A 13,750-nucleotide genomic window follows, 5' to 3' on the forward strand; every position below is an offset into this window, starting at 1 on the left:
AGGCGGGGGGGGGGGCTGTTGTCTCTCGTTGCCCGTGCACGTGAGTGTGTGTGGTGGGCGGCGGCCACAGTGTCGTGGGAAGGATGGGTGTGCAACCTGGTGGTGGAGCTGCCTGGCAGCAAGCCGTTTCCAGTTGGCCTGCGTCCACGGGTCCCCCTTGCTTGCTGGCCTGCTGAGCTCACGCTGCGCCGAGTGGCTGCAGGAGATTGCGGGGCACGAGGAGATGGTTGGGCAGTACGAGTCGTACAAGAGCTTCACCATGCCGCATCTGTACCGCGTGGTGGAGGTGGGGCTGCCGCCGCCGAGGCACCCGCGGCACACAGTCGGTGGCGCCTCGCCGCCCAGCAGCAGCTGCACGTTACATGTGTGGCAGCCTGCCCTCTCCCGTGCCTGGTCGGCTTCCCCACCATGCCCCATGCTCCCCACCCTCCCTGCCCCCATGCCATGCCGCCCCCCGTCTGCGCCGCCCCTGCCATGCGAGCAGGGCATCGACATCTTCTCCCCCAAGTTCAACATCGTGTCCCCGGGGGCCGACCTGGACATCTACTTCCCGCACAAGGAGGCAAGTGGGCGGCGGCGGTGGTGGCGGTGGTGGTGGTGGTGGTGGTGGTGGTGGTGGTGGCGGTGGTGGTGGTGGTGGATGTGTGTGCTCACTCGCTTGCGGGATGCAGGATGGGGAGCAAGTGATTGAGAGGCGCGCCGCCCAGGCGCCGCCGGTGGTGTTCGCGCGCCAACCTGCCCGCACGCCTGCCTCCCCCTGCCGGCCCGCAGAAGGAGCGGCGGCTGACCGGGCTGCACAAGGACATTGAGGAGCTGCTGTTCGACCCCGACTTCAAGGGGGCAGTGGGTGCGTGGCGCCGGCGCTGCGCTCGGCAGCCGCCCGGCGCCCGCAGCCGCGGTTCGCGTTGCCGTTGCTGGCAGGCCACCTTGCACACCATGCTCCGCTCATGCCCAAGGGCTTCGTGTGGCCCCCACTCAAGCATGTAGGCAACCACCTGTTGCCCACCTGCCTGCCCCTTAATCCTCCCGCATGCAGGCCAGCTGGAGGACCGCTCCAAGCCCATCCTCTTCTCCATGGCCCGCCTGGACAAGGTGAAGAACCTGACGGGACTGGCGGAGTGGTACGCCCAGAACGAGCGCCTCAGGGGGCTGGTCAACCTGGTGATCGTGGGTGAGTATACATTGGGAGTGGAGGGTGCAGCAGGTGGCGCGCCTCCCTGCTGCTGGCGCCGAGCGTGTGCTGGCACGACAGCGTCAGTGCCCAAGCAGCGCAGACCGCGGTTGCTGGGTCCGCGTCCCTGCCCGCCTGGCCGCTTGAAATTGCCTGCCTGCTGCCCATGCTGCCACCCTTGTAACAAAATGCACCATCTCCCCGCAGGCGGCGTAATCGACCCCGACGCCACCATGGACCGCGAGGAGGCTGACGAGTGCCGCAAGATGCACGGCATTGTGGAGCAGTACAACATGAAGCCCTGCTTCCGCTGGATCGTGGCCCAGGCGCGCCCTCCTTGTCCGCCTGGTGCTCATGCCCCCTGCACCTGTTCGGAGGTTTCCACCTGCAGCCTGGCCCGTGGTTCAAACCGACCCGCTGCCTTCTGTGCCCCCTCTTTCCGCCCCTGCCCGCAGAAGAACCGTGTGCGCAACGGCGAGCTGTACCGATACATCGCCGACACAGGCGGCGCCTTTGCGCAGCCCGCGCTGTACGAGGGTGGGTGCGCGGGGAAGGAATGGCTGGGCGCTGTACGATGTCCCCGCTGTGAACTTGCCGCTAGGGACGTAGCTAGCTAGCTGTATGCTCCTGCAGCTGTGACCGCCCTCGCTGCCTGCCTCATGCCCCGCCACCCCTCTGCAGCCTTTGGCCTGACGGTGATTGAGGCCATGACCTGCGGCCTGCCCACCTTTGCCACCAACCACGGCGGGCCCTCGGAAATCATCAAGCACAAGAAGTCGGGTGGGCGGGCTGGGGAGGGGCAGCGAGAGGAACAGGAGGCACGGGGTTTTCCCTGCACCCGCACTTGCTGGCATCTCCCGAACGCGGGCCCCTGCCTGCAGCTGTGCCCCACCCCCCTGCCTGCTTCCCAAACCGCACCCTAACACCCACACACTTTCCACCCACCCACACACTTTCCACCCACCCCGCCAGGCTTCCACATCGACCCCTACCACGGCGCCGAGTCGGCCGAGCTGATGGCAGACTTCTTCGAGCGATGCGCCAGGGTAGGCAGCGCTTGCCAGGCTGGGCAGTTTGCCGCGGGCTGGCAGCCCTCACCGCTTGTTGGGGCAGGCTGGAGGGCCCTATGAGAGGTACTGCTCACCATCAATCAGCGCCACCACCACCACCTGCAGGAGTCTGGCTACTGGAACAAGATCAGCGAGGCCTCCATTGAGCGCATCTTCTCCAGGTGGGCGGGTGGCATGGGTCCGCGCATGGGTGCGGGCATGGGTGCAGGGTGGTTGGGTTGAAACGGTTGATGGCCCTTGGCCCTGCGCCGCCCAGCCCGCGCGCGTTGGGTGCCCCACATGTGACCCACCCTGCACACCCGCTGGCTGTGCCTGAGACTCCCCCACCTGGCTGCATGCGTGCAGGTACACGTGGAGCATCTACGCCAAGCGCCTGGTCACGCTGAGCCACATCTACACATTCTGGAAGCACGCGACCAGCCTGGAGTCGAGGGAGACGAAGAGATACCTGGGTGAGCCTGAGGCAGACGGGTGGATGCCTGGGCTCCGCCAGCGCCAGCCGACGCAGCAGCCGTCGCCCATGATGGAACAGCAGCGGGGCGGTTGTGGCGTCGATAGTCCCCGCGTGGCATGCCCCTGCTGCCGCCTGTCCTTGCCCCTGTCCTTGACCAAAGTGCCGCTGCGTGCTCCATCTGCCTGCCTGCAGAGATGTTCTACATCCTTGAGATGCGCCGCCTGGTGGCAAAGGTGGGTTGCAAACCTCCCACAGCTGCCCCTCTCCCGCCACTCTCCGCCCCCGGCCCCGCTGCCCCTGCCCACCCACCGCTGCCCGCCAAGCCCACCTGCCGCTGCATGTACATGCGCCGCCTACGGGGCTTGCCTGTGCAGATGGCTGAGGATGAATCTTACCAGAAGCAGCAGCAAGAGCAGCAGGGTTCGCATTCTGCTGTTCCATAGGTGCCAGCCAGTTCAGCCCGCCCACCCAGCTGCTCGCCCACCACACTCATCCCGCCGCCCCCAACCCCCACTCCCCAATCCGCCATCGCTCACCCAACCTAAGCGCGGCCACCAGTGCATCCCTGCTGGCAGCTCCCAGGCGGCTTCCCCTCAGCTCCTGTTGGCACCGCAGATGCCAGAGGTTGGCAAGGAGGAGATGGAGGAGCCGGAGGAAGCAGTTACGCCCAAGGTCGGCTTTGGCGCCATGTGAGGCAGCTCTGTGCGGTTCCCCCGATCGCCTCACACCCCCTGCGGTGCTGATGCCACCGGGCCAGCCACCAATTTTCAAGCCCCCAATCCAAATGCAATTTGCTTCTTTGCTGTGTTTGCCCTGCGCTCCCCATGCCCTTTTGCTTCTGGAATTCGCTGGCGTTCCCCCAGTTTACCGGACAGCCGCACCAGAATGCCCCTGTGACTGCGACCTGCTTGCGTTTGTGCCCGTTGGCCCTCGCCACCTGCTGCTCTGTACTCTGTATGCAACCCATCAATTACGAAGCAGCACATGTTGTAAAGCATCTGTGTCTGCAGGCGGCAGGTCAATGCCACCAATATCAAGGAAAACGGGTGTATGCACGGCGAGCCTGCGTGTGGCTGCCATGCAAGTGCATTGGGCTCTAGTCACTGGTGTGTGTGTGGGCAGGCACGTTGTAGGCAGAACGAAGCGTAAGGGCAGGTAGCACGAAAAACGAGTATCAAGTGCATGCAGCAATGTTGGTGGCGTGCCTGCTGGCTGTGCTGAGCTGCATGTGGCGGCCGCCACCCCAGCCCGCCTTCCCCTTCCACAGGCAGCCGCCTGTGGGCGAGCCCCAGCTCAGAGCATGCCCAGCCCAGGGCGCGGCGCGGCTGCTGCGCCCACGAGCCGACCGCTCAGAGCATGACGCGGCTGCCCGCCACGCGCCCCAGGAACTTGGAGTCCAGCCCGCTGTCGCGCTGCATGCACACGCGCCCCGTGCGCGCCACCTCCAGGATGCCTGCGGCGGCGGCGGCGGCGGCACGCGGCGGCAGACGGGGGCTCAGCGTGCGCAGGGGAGGCAGGGGTGGCACAGCGCATGGGACACAGGGCCACGCTGCCACCATCCTGCACCCTCCCAAGAGCTCACCGCCCTACCCAGCACCCCCCAGCGCACCTCCCACCCACCCAAGCAGCTCACCGTGCGGCTCCAGCACCTCCTTGAGCGCCACCATCTTCTCCTCCCTGCCCGTCACCTCCAGGGTCAGCGTGTTGACGCTCACGTCGCACACCTGGGCCCGGAAGATCTGCAGGGCACGGGAGGGGAAGGGAGGGGAGGGGAGGGGAGGGAGGCCAGGAGTTGACAGATGCACCCGGGGCGCGCAGAGGACACAGGCAGAATGGTGTGCAGCTGAGCAGTGTGTGCAGCAGCACAAGGCCATCTGCAGAGCGCAGCAGTGTGTGCAGCAGCACAGGGCCATCTGCAGAGCTCCAGTCTAGACACCTCTGCTGTTCTCACCCACCAGCCACTGCCCCCAGGCGCCATGCCAACCGCCCCGCTCACCGATGCCAGGCTGACCAGCTCCCCGCGCTGCGACGCCGAGCAGGCCACCTTGACGAGCATGAGCTCCCGCGACACGTGCGGCACCAGCGTCAGCTCCTCCACATTCTCCACATACACCAGCTTGTTGAGCTGCTTGATGAGGTTGGCGATGCTGCTGGTGCTGGCGGGGACCACCTGTGGGGTGGCCGGAGCCAGTGGAGGAGAGAAGGGGGCGATTCAGTGCCGGCAAGGGGCGGGAGCTGGTGGCAGCAGGCCTGCCGCCGGTGGAGGCAAACCGGCCCATCATGCGCTGCATAGCTTGCATGGCGATGCAGCCCTCCTGCCCTCCCCCTCCCACCCACGGGCGCACTATGGTGATTCGGCTCATGCCCTCCCGCTCGCTGTTGCCCACGGCCAGGCTCTGCACGTTGTAGCCGCGCCGCGCAAACACCCCCGTCACCTGCACAACCAGGCCGGCAGGGCGCGGCAGCATGTCGACGCATCCGCGGTGAAGATCACAGCAATGTCGCCACATCAGCGCTCACCACACCGCCTCCAGGCGACGGCCGGCACCATTACCTGCCACCGCCCTTCCCAACCCACCTGGTTGAGCACGCCCGGCACATCCTGCACCTCAATGGCCAGCACATCTGGCTCCTTGGCCACCGCCGCCACGGTGTCGTATGCTGCGGCAGGCAGGGCGGAGGTAGTGTGCTGTTGGGTGGCCCGTATGGGTGGCCGGCTGGACAGGCGGAGGCAGCAAAGGGCGAGACGGGCAGCGGGCGAAAGGGCAGCCATGTGCAGGCCAGGGGTGCCGCCGCTCCAGGAGGCATCAGGCATGCCTCGCTTGGGGCACCCAGGAGCCCCCACCTGCATCCAGCACGTTTGAGGCGTAGACGTCGCCATCCCCCGGCTGCGCCGTGGGCTGCTGCACCGACGGGTGCGCCCGCGGGGTGCTGGAGCTGCGGGCAGGCGGCGCGGGCGCGCGGCAGCAGGCAGGGGCTGATCGCCCTGCCTGGCTGTGTTTTCCAAAGAGCACGCCCTGCCTGGCTGTGTTTTCCAAAGAGCACTACACTAAGCTCCTGCTACAGCACACGCGTAGGGCCAAGGCCTTCCCAGGCCAGCCCTCCAGCCGGCCTGCCAACACCTCCCCCACTTCCGCCGGCCCTCACCGCTGGCTCCAGGCCCCCGTGTCAAACATGCGGTCTCCGCGCTTGAGGCTGATGCGCCCCGTGCGCACCAGCTCCACCACCCCAAACTTGGCCAGCACGCGGCGGAAGGCCTCCATCTGCGCAGCGGCAGGACGGGCAATCGGGCAGGCACGGGCGGTGGGAGAGGGGCTGCCGCTCCGGCACATGCCTCGCCCGTTGCGCCACGCGGCTGGCTGGCAGCTGGGACCGGCACGCCCCGATGCCAAGCCAGCCCCAGGCCCCCCCGGTGCCCATCCCCGCCCCACTGCCGCACCTTGCCCACGTCGCCCGTGACCTGCAGCGTCATGGTGCGGTCGGAGCAGTCCACGGCGTGGGCGCGGAAGATGTCGGCGATCTGGGTGACCTCGGTGCGGGTTGGGCCAGGGGGCGCGTGCACCTGCGGGGCGGCGCATGGGCATGGGGCATGGGCGGGGGTGCGAAGGGGGCAGGGCGGGGCGGGCCGGGGCGGGGCAAGCCAGGGCAGAGCGTCCGGGAAGAGAGGCAGGCCTGGGCCTCCTGCGTGTCGCTGCCGCTGCCGCTGCCGCCTTCGCGCCAACAAGGTGCTGCCCGCCACTCGCCACCCCATCCCACCACACCCATACACGATGCACCAGCCCTCCCCCGCCACCGCCTGCCGTCCCAACCTTGATCAGCATGAGCTCGCGCTCCACGTGGCTCTCATCGGTGATGTCCTCCACGTACCGCACATTCACCAGCTTGGCAATTTGCTTGGCCAGGTTGGCCACCGTGGCATCGGTGCCGGTAGCCACAATGGTGAACAGGGCCTGCATGGGGCGGGTACTGTGTGTGTGTGTGTGTGTGTGGTGGGGGAAGCGTGAGCGAGACACAGCAGGCGGAGCTGCGGCCCTGCATGTGCAGCATGGCCAGATGAATGTGCAGATGCACATCCATGTCGCCCGGCCCACGGCGCATGGCTGCACCCCCGCCGCCGCCGCCGCCGCCACCACACCCCACCTTGTCCACCGTCAGCCCCACAGCCAGCGACTCGATGTTGGCACCGCGCCGCGCAAACACGCCCGCCACGCGGTTGATCAGCCCCGACTCATCCGCCACAAACACGCTGAGCATGTGCTTGCGCACGCCCTCCTCCAGCGGCTGCGGCTCGTATGCATACACATCCGCAGACTGCTCCTGCGCCGCCGCCGCTGCTGCCACCTGCGGCCATGGGGAGGGGGAGAGGAGGGAGGACATGGGGGGGGCAGGCAGCCAGCGTGGCTCGGCGGTCGTGAAGCCGCCGGCCACGCCGCCACCAGCAGGGCCAACTGCCAGCGGCTGCTCCAGCACTCGCCAGCCCTTGCACGCAACGCGCAGAAACCAGAGAGGGCAGCAGCAGGCGCGAAGGCTCCGGGTTGGAGCGCCAAAACATCCCGGTCGCACATGCGACAGCAACCGCAGGCTGTGCGTCGCAGACCGACAGCATGCCCGCAGGAGTGGCTGATCGTCAGAGAAGGCTAAGGGCCGCCCAGCCAGCCACGTGCAGTCTGCATGCCTGACGCCCCTGCGACGCGGCGTGCGCACCTGGGGCCTGCTGTGCTCCCTCCTGGCGCTACACTGCTGCACGACAGCCTGATGCCGAGGCCTTCCGCTCAGGTGGAGGTGCGCCGCAGGAGAGCGCTGCGCATTGCAGGCTGTTTGCCGGCAGCCCTGGGCGGTGTGACCTGCAGATCGAGATCGGTCATTCAGCCTGATGCCTTAGTCCCGCCCTGCAGCGCCAAGCCCAGGTCTCCCCAACACCAACTCACTCAGAGCTGCCTGCATGTTGTTCTCCAAGCTGCGGCTCGACTGTGTAGGAAGTGGTGGAGTGTTGTGCGGCGAGGGGTGGGTCTGCAGCATATGTTTGGGCTCGGCGTCATCCGCTGACATGGCGCGCCCGCTGCTGCCACCTGTTGCCGCCCAGTATGCGCTCGCCAGCGAATGGCAGCCCATGAATGGGGTGCATGCATTTTGCAGGTGAAAAACACAATGAATGAATGGGGTTGTGCTTGTGCTTGTGGCTGGCCTGTGAGTCGCACTGACGCAGCAGACGAGGGACAACAGAGGGCGTGGGGGGAGGGGCTGTCATGGGTCAGTAGTTCTCAACCTGGGGAGCTGTGGGTTGGTTGAAAAATGGGGCTGAGGCTGGGTATCAAAGTGCTGTCGCCATCTTTGGCCGCAGCAGGTGGTCCAACAGGCGCGTGCGCCTCCCGGGGAGGGCACCGGGTTCGTCAAGAGGAGGAGGAGGAGCCGGACTTGGTCCGCAGGCGGCTGCTTTGCCTGACGGGGGCAGGCTGCTCTGCCGCCAGCGCCCTGGCCGTCTTGCGGGGCGAGCGGACAGGGCGGGAAGAAGTGGAAGGCCCAGGCTCCTCTGCCGTCTGCTCCTCGGCTGCGGCAGCTGCCTTCTTGGTCTGCCGGGCCCTGCCGCCGCGCCGCTTGGCCGCCACCTCTTCCTGCTGCTGCGGCTGCTCCACCACCTCTGCCACATCCTCGGTGACTGTCACCGCCGGGGTGGCTGGGCCAGCCTCGTCCGCCTTCTTTCCACGCCGCTCACGGGTGACCTTTGCCTTGGCGGCACCCGTCGGCGCTTTCTGGCTTGCGCTCAGGCGGCGAGCGCGGGGCTGGGCCTTTGGGCTGGAGGGGAACCAGGGGATGAAGCAGGAGGTGGCGGCCTGGTAGTCGGCATACCTGCAGCGGGGGGGAGAAAGGCCAGCAGGCACCGGCGTTGGAGCTATTGGGGTGGGCGGGAGTGGGGAACAAGGTGACCAGAGTCGCAGCATTCCGGGAGCCAGCAGCCGCCTCCCAGACCCAAGTCAGCAGGTGTTGCTGCTAATCAAGGTGCGGATACAGGCGGCAAGGGCGCAGATGGCGGGCATGCGGCCACGCACCTGGGGTACTTGGCCGCGGACAGCTTCTCGGTCAGCCAGGTGCTGCCCTGGAACAGCAGGATGAGCTGGATGGGGGCAGCAATGGTCCAGTTCAACCAACGGCCTGCAGGACGGCGAGAGCGGCTTGCTTCAGAGAAGGGGGCGGCAGCGGCGAATGCAGCGGGAAAATGGGGGCGCGTTCAGGCCAGGCCTCGAGGCCACAGGGTGGCCGGGCGGCGCCCCTCACCGCTTGCAGCCACGCCAAACAGGTACATGGAGCACCACAGCGACTGCTCAGCCCAGAAGTTGGGGTGGCGGCTGAGGCGGAAGAGGCCAGAAGTGAGGAAGCCCTTGGACTCCTCCGCCGTCAGCCGCTTGCCCGCCGCCAGCTTGGCATGCTTCGTGCTCTGCAGAACACCAGCGGGATGCAGCAGGCAGCGCCATTCTCCGCACGGTCCTGCCTAGCTCCTGCTCAACAAGCCATGCGCCCACCCGTGCCATCCAGCGAGGCAGCACTCGACAGCGGGTGCAGCGCAGGCACCTGGAAGCGCCACTGCTGCTGGTCGGCCACGCTCTCATAGGCGATGAAGAAAACGCACAGGGCGGCGGCCGCCGCGTCGATCGCGTTCAGCGGCGCGCCCACGTTCTGCCAGGCCAGATAGGCGGGCGCTACCAGCGACAGCAGCAGCAGGTTCTGGTAGAGGGCGATGAAGGTGAGGTTGAAGAGGAAGAACGCCAGGGCGTTGACCTTCTGGCGGATGAAGGGCCACCTGCACAGAGCTTTGCACACCTCTCACATGGCAGTTCCGCAGGTCTCCCAGCAGCGGGCCTGCTTGCATGTGGCGATGCTGATGCTTGCCTGTAGTCCTCCGCGCTCCAGCGGTACCCGCCCTTCCTGGCAAAGTTGAAGGTGAGGCGCGTGCCCCACACCGTGATCAGCGCTGCCATGATTGCCAGGCGGGGGTTGAGCGGCACGCTGGCGTGGGACAGCTTGTCGTGCAGGGCAAAGTGCCATATGTAGAAGATGGGTATGAGGGACCAGATCTTGTCCACCTGCAGGGGCAGAGGTGCTGAACCCCGGGTGAGCAGCTGCAGCCCGAGCAAGCGGCAGCGCGCACAAAAGCAGAGGTGCAGCGCCCCTGGTGGCAACTGCAATTTGATCAAAGGTCAGGGTCGCCCAGGCACACTTACAAAGCTGTGGTTATTGGTGGGCAGCGACAGCAGGAAGCACAGGGAGGCCACCAGCAGGGCGACGGCGACGGCGGACGCGAGCGGGTCGGCTGTCGCGTAGAAGCGCCGCGCCACCGACGGCCACGCGTCAGGGGCGCTGTACTTCAGGCTCTCCATCAGCCACTTCTGCCAGAAGAGCAGCGTGGACTGCACCCCCAGCCAGCCACCCCAGTCACCGGCTGCCAACATGGCGGTCTGCAGGCAGGGCGAAGCCAGCGATGAGCGGGCGGGAGGAGCGGCGGCAGGGGCGGCGGTGGGCTTCTCACACAACACCGTCTGGTTCTGCTGTCGCTGAGGCCAGTGCATGCACATGAGCGCCTGCAGGCTGCTGCTCAGGCAGGTTTGCAAGCTGCGACCCGACCAGCGACCTGCCCATCTCCCCACACGCGGCCTCATCCACACGGACGCCCGATCTGGCCAGCGCCAGCAGCAAGCGCTGATCTACACTCCACCTGCGTTGCGTTGCGCCCTGTGCGGTGGCACAATGCTCCGCAGCTGCTCACTGCCAGAATGGGAAGCCCAGTAGCCTTGCGCAAAGCGCTGCGAGCCAATCTGTGGCGCGGTGGCGCGGTTTTGTGTCTGTTTTAAAAGTTGCCAGCAAGGCGGGCGCCGCCCAAAAAGACAGCTGGTGTGCCACAGCCCTGAACAGCGAACAGCCGATGCCCATGGCGTGGCATGACTGTCAGATGATGCAGAGCTGTTTGATGCAGCATGGGATTCTGGTGGCATGACGGCCGACAAGCGCGGCAGGCCCAGCCCCAAGCGGCGGCGCCATTAGCCATCCCTCCCAACATCCACAAAAAAAGCGGCAGCCTCTGAGATGATGAGAGGGTGTGTATGCAAGCAGAATTACTGCGAGGATCTTGCATAACGAATCACGCGGCTGCGAACAAGTGAAGCATGACAGGGCAGCAACCAGGCAACGGGAGAACAGAGCAACATTTCAGAGCGAAGGACGAGCAGGCGTGCAAATCAGGATGAGCAGAGCAGGACGGGCAGAATGAGGCATCCAAAACTGTGTGGCGAGCGCACTGCGGCATGTGCCCCAAGGAGCTAGTAGTGGGCCAGAGTCCACTTCTCGCCCTGCAAGGCAATGCCCGAGGAGCAAGTGGATGGACGCTGCAGCTCACGACAGCGAGAAATCACAGCTGGCAGCACAAGCGCTGCTCACCCAGTGCCTCATGGGGCTCTCCGGATCCACCTCTGCCCCACTGGGCCGCAGCTTCGGATGGGCAGCGCCCTGCTGGGGGACTTTGTCGGAGCCGTGCTGCGCAGCAACGGCTGGAACAGCGGGGCTATGCTCGTGGAGGGCCTGCCGGGACGTGAGGCAGCAGGTGCTGGCGGCAGGTGAGGGGGGAGGCATGCTTGGATTGAGGAGGGTGAAGGCACCCCAAACCCTTACCTGGTCGCCCTGGGCGCCATGCACCTGCTCCTGCTTGCCCGACATTGCTGCAGGGTCTCTGCAGAAAGCCGGCTGCGGGGGCGGGATGGCGGGTTGAGTGAGTGGGCGCCGCGGAAACATGAGGCCGCCATCTGTTCCGTGGCGCCCATCACTGCACTCCCCGCCATGCAACATGCACCCCTCGTTCGCTGTTTTCGCCTTGCAGCCTGCCTGGAGGGTGTCTCACCTGAGGAGGGCTCTGTGCGAGGCTAGCTACTGCGCTGGAGTGTTATCAACTTGGGGTATGTGTAGTTTGATTGTTGATAAATGTCGGGGCGGGTTCCACTGGGTCTTTCGGCCGTGATTCTTCCCGCTGCTGCGTGCTGCGCTCCGGCTTGGCGGGACGACATGGTCTGGTTGCTGAGGGTCCGCCGCTTCAGAGTGTCCTGGGTAGGTGTTTTGATTCAAGCCGTGGCGGAGTCTCAAGTGGTGGAGGGGAGGTTGTGGGGTTCCACCGGATCGGCCCTCGCGCCGGGCTCTCCTCGCCGATTCCAGCCCTGCACCGTGTCCAACATCTGCAGGGACCATGTCAACGGCAGGTGAGCCGCAAGGGGCGGCCCAACTCCCCCGGGTGGGTCCGCATGGCATGGGGATCGAGATGGGATGCCGCCGCTCAGATGGCAGGCCCGGGTACCCACGCACTCCTCCACCTGGATCCGCTGCCGCCCTTGCCCGACCGCCCATGCCGTGTAACCCCGCCCGCAGCCCTCACGGCGGCGCCGCTGACGCTCCCGCTCGGGATGGCGACAGGCGGGCTGCCTCCTGTGGCCGCCGACTTCAGCATCCGGCAGTCGCCCTTTAGCGCAGACGACGCCCTGGCGCTGCAGCAGGCCATCGCGGCCGCCATGCAGCCCGTGGCGCAGCCGCCGTCGCCCGTGCAGCATGGCGGCCCGCCCGCCAAACGCGTGCGCTCGGCCGAGCCGTCTCCCCGGGCGGCGGCGGGCGCGCAGCAGCAGCAGTTTGGTGGCAAGCACCGCCCGCCCCGGCCCCCCGTCCTCGTCGACAGCGGGTCCCTGGTGCTGGATGTGCCGCGCGAGGGCAGCGGGTCGCCCGCCGGCACGGGGCGCTCGCCCCGCGGCGGCGGCGGCGCCGCCTCCCCGGGCATCCGCCGCCCCACCAAGCAGATGTCCAAGACGCTGGGGCGGGTGTGCATCGAGTGCGGCACCTCCTCCACCACCCAGGTGGGCCTTGCGGGGGGGCTGGGGGGTCCCACCTGGCCCCGCCTTTGTTGGCCGCGATGCCTGTGGGCTGTGTGCTTCCACGTGCCCACCAGCCAGCCCTCTGCCTTCCTTCCGCCTCACTGGGCGACCCGCGGCATGCTCACCACCCCTCCTCCCTGCCCCTCCCGCCCCCTGCAGTGGCGCTCCCAGGGCCTGCTGTGCAACTCGTGCGGCGTGAAGCTGATCAAGGGGCGGCTGCCCATGGACGCAGACGCCATGCACCGCCGCTGGCTGCGCCTGCCGCCCACCCTGCGCGACCACCCCATGTGGGCGGCGGCAAAGGTGGTGGCGGCGGCGCAGGGCGCGGCGGCGGCCGCCGCCGCCGCCGGCCAGCCCTGGTCCTGCCCCGGGTGCGGGCGGCAGGGCGGGGAGCGCGTGGCGGGGCCCTGCGGCCTGCAGCACTGCCCGGGCTGCGCGGGGCGGCACCAGCTGGCGGCGCCCCCCAGCGGCGCGGCGGCGGTGGCGGCCGCGGTGGCGGCGCCCTGCCTCAGCCCCGCCGCCGCCGCCCCCGGCACCGGCGGCCACAAGCGGCGCAAGCAGTCCACGCCTCGCTCCACCGCCGCCGACTCGCTCTCCCCCGCCTCCCTCAGCAGCAGCGGCAGCAGCAGCATCCAGGCCTACAGCTGGCAGAGCACGCGCGAGGAGGGGCAAGGTGGGTGGGCGGGCTGCGGCGGGGCGCTTGGGGCATCGGGTGGAGGGTGCATGCCTGCCGCAGAGAGCGCAGGGCAGGCCTCCCTCCTGCCTCCTGCCTGCGTGCTGCCCTGCCACTGGCCGTGTACTGCTGCCTTGCTGCTCACCAGCTGCCGCTCCCTGTCCCCACCCCATCCCGTCTGCTGCAGATGATGCCAGCTCCAAGGAACCCAGCCCGCCAGGCCGCCCCACGTCGCGGCGCCTGCACCTGCGCCGCAAGCAGCAGCAGGAGGAGCAGGCGCACGCCCACCACGCCGGCGGCCGCCCCGCAGCGGCGGCCCCCGCCACCCCGGCCTCCGGCAGGACGCCGCCGGCGGCTGCGGCGGCTGCGGCGGCTGCGGCGGCGGCTCGGCTGCCCGCCGAGACGCCCACCGCCGCCGAGGCGGCGGCGGCGCTGCTGGTGCTGACAGAGTCGGATGAGGTGCGAGTGGCGGCGGCGTTCCAGCTG

General features: G+C 67.8%; 4 protein-coding genes across 4 annotated transcripts in view; 2 read left to right on the plus strand and 2 right to left on the minus strand.

The window, feature by feature from the left end:
- The window catches only part of CHLNCDRAFT_48488 (hypothetical protein), a gene marked incomplete at both ends in the record, with an annotated part of 7,276 nt that extends 4,138 nt beyond the window's left edge, over window positions 1-3,138 (plus strand). The window contains 12 exons of the mRNA XM_005851220.1: window positions 178-286; window positions 509-566; window positions 772-847; window positions 1,037-1,171; window positions 1,379-1,488; window positions 1,627-1,708; window positions 1,853-1,951; window positions 2,144-2,217; window positions 2,347-2,402; window positions 2,587-2,693; window positions 2,888-2,928; window positions 3,070-3,138. Coding sequence (XP_005851282.1) covers window positions 178-286; window positions 509-566; window positions 772-847; window positions 1,037-1,171; window positions 1,379-1,488; window positions 1,627-1,708; window positions 1,853-1,951; window positions 2,144-2,217; window positions 2,347-2,402; window positions 2,587-2,693; window positions 2,888-2,928; window positions 3,070-3,138 — 1,016 coding nt within the window. The remainder of the gene's footprint in view (window positions 1-177; window positions 287-508; window positions 567-771; window positions 848-1,036; window positions 1,172-1,378; window positions 1,489-1,626; window positions 1,709-1,852; window positions 1,952-2,143; window positions 2,218-2,346; window positions 2,403-2,586; window positions 2,694-2,887; window positions 2,929-3,069) is intronic.
- A 788-nt stretch (window positions 3,139-3,926) lies between these two features.
- On the minus strand, window positions 3,927-6,961 carry CHLNCDRAFT_29593 (hypothetical protein). Its single transcript, XM_005851513.1, has 10 exons — window positions 6,836-6,961; window positions 6,505-6,645; window positions 6,135-6,257; window positions 5,843-5,958; window positions 5,541-5,689; window positions 5,274-5,356; window positions 5,041-5,130; window positions 4,692-4,865; window positions 4,329-4,434; window positions 3,927-4,148 (listed from the first exon to the last, which is right to left on the minus strand). Exons 1-10 carry the CDS (start codon window positions 6,947-6,949, stop codon window positions 4,045-4,047), a joined length of 1,200 nt encoding a protein of 399 aa, XP_005851575.1. The 5' UTR covers window positions 6,950-6,961; the 3' UTR covers window positions 3,927-4,044.
- A 1,463-nt stretch (window positions 6,962-8,424) lies between these two features.
- CHLNCDRAFT_10018 (hypothetical protein) lies at window positions 8,425-9,777 on the minus strand (the record flags this gene model as incomplete). Its single annotated transcript, XM_005851514.1, has 5 exons — window positions 8,425-8,542; window positions 8,743-8,845; window positions 8,969-9,128; window positions 9,263-9,491; window positions 9,512-9,777. Coding segments are annotated over 5 exons (876 nt in total), but the record flags the coding sequence as incomplete, so codon positions are not given.
- A 2,141-nt stretch (window positions 9,778-11,918) lies between these two features.
- Window positions 11,919-13,750, plus strand: part of CHLNCDRAFT_138076 (hypothetical protein) — a gene marked incomplete at both ends in the record, with an annotated part of 2,351 nt that continues 519 nt past the window's right edge. The window contains 4 exons of the mRNA XM_005851221.1: window positions 11,919-11,931; window positions 12,098-12,573; window positions 12,751-13,264; window positions 13,452-13,723. Coding sequence (XP_005851283.1) covers window positions 11,919-11,931; window positions 12,098-12,573; window positions 12,751-13,264; window positions 13,452-13,723 — 1,275 coding nt within the window. The remainder of the gene's footprint in view (window positions 11,932-12,097; window positions 12,574-12,750; window positions 13,265-13,451; window positions 13,724-13,750) is intronic.

The sequence above is a fragment of the Chlorella variabilis genome, assembly GCF_000147415.1.
Source record: "Chlorella variabilis unplaced genomic scaffold CHLNCscaffold_2, whole genome shotgun sequence".
Taxonomy (NCBI): domain Eukaryota; kingdom Viridiplantae; phylum Chlorophyta; class Trebouxiophyceae; order Chlorellales; family Chlorellaceae; genus Chlorella; species Chlorella variabilis.

What these genes read in the sequence shown, in the direction of transcription:
- CHLNCDRAFT_29593 (XM_005851513.1), bottom strand. Translation starts at nt 6,949, where the DNA reads ATGCTCAGCGTGTTTGTGGCGGATGAGTCGGGGCTGATCAACCGCGTG. An exon ending in TGGGGCTGACGGTGGACAAG is followed by an intron (nt 6,646 to 6,835) that starts GTGGGGTGTGGT and finishes CGCCCCATGCAG; the next exon opens with GCCCTGTTCACCATTGTGGC. An exon ending in TGCCGGGCGTGCTCAACCAG is followed by an intron (nt 5,131 to 5,273) that starts GTGGGTTGGGAA and finishes CTGGTTGTGCAG; the next exon opens with GTGACGGGGGTGTTTGCGCG.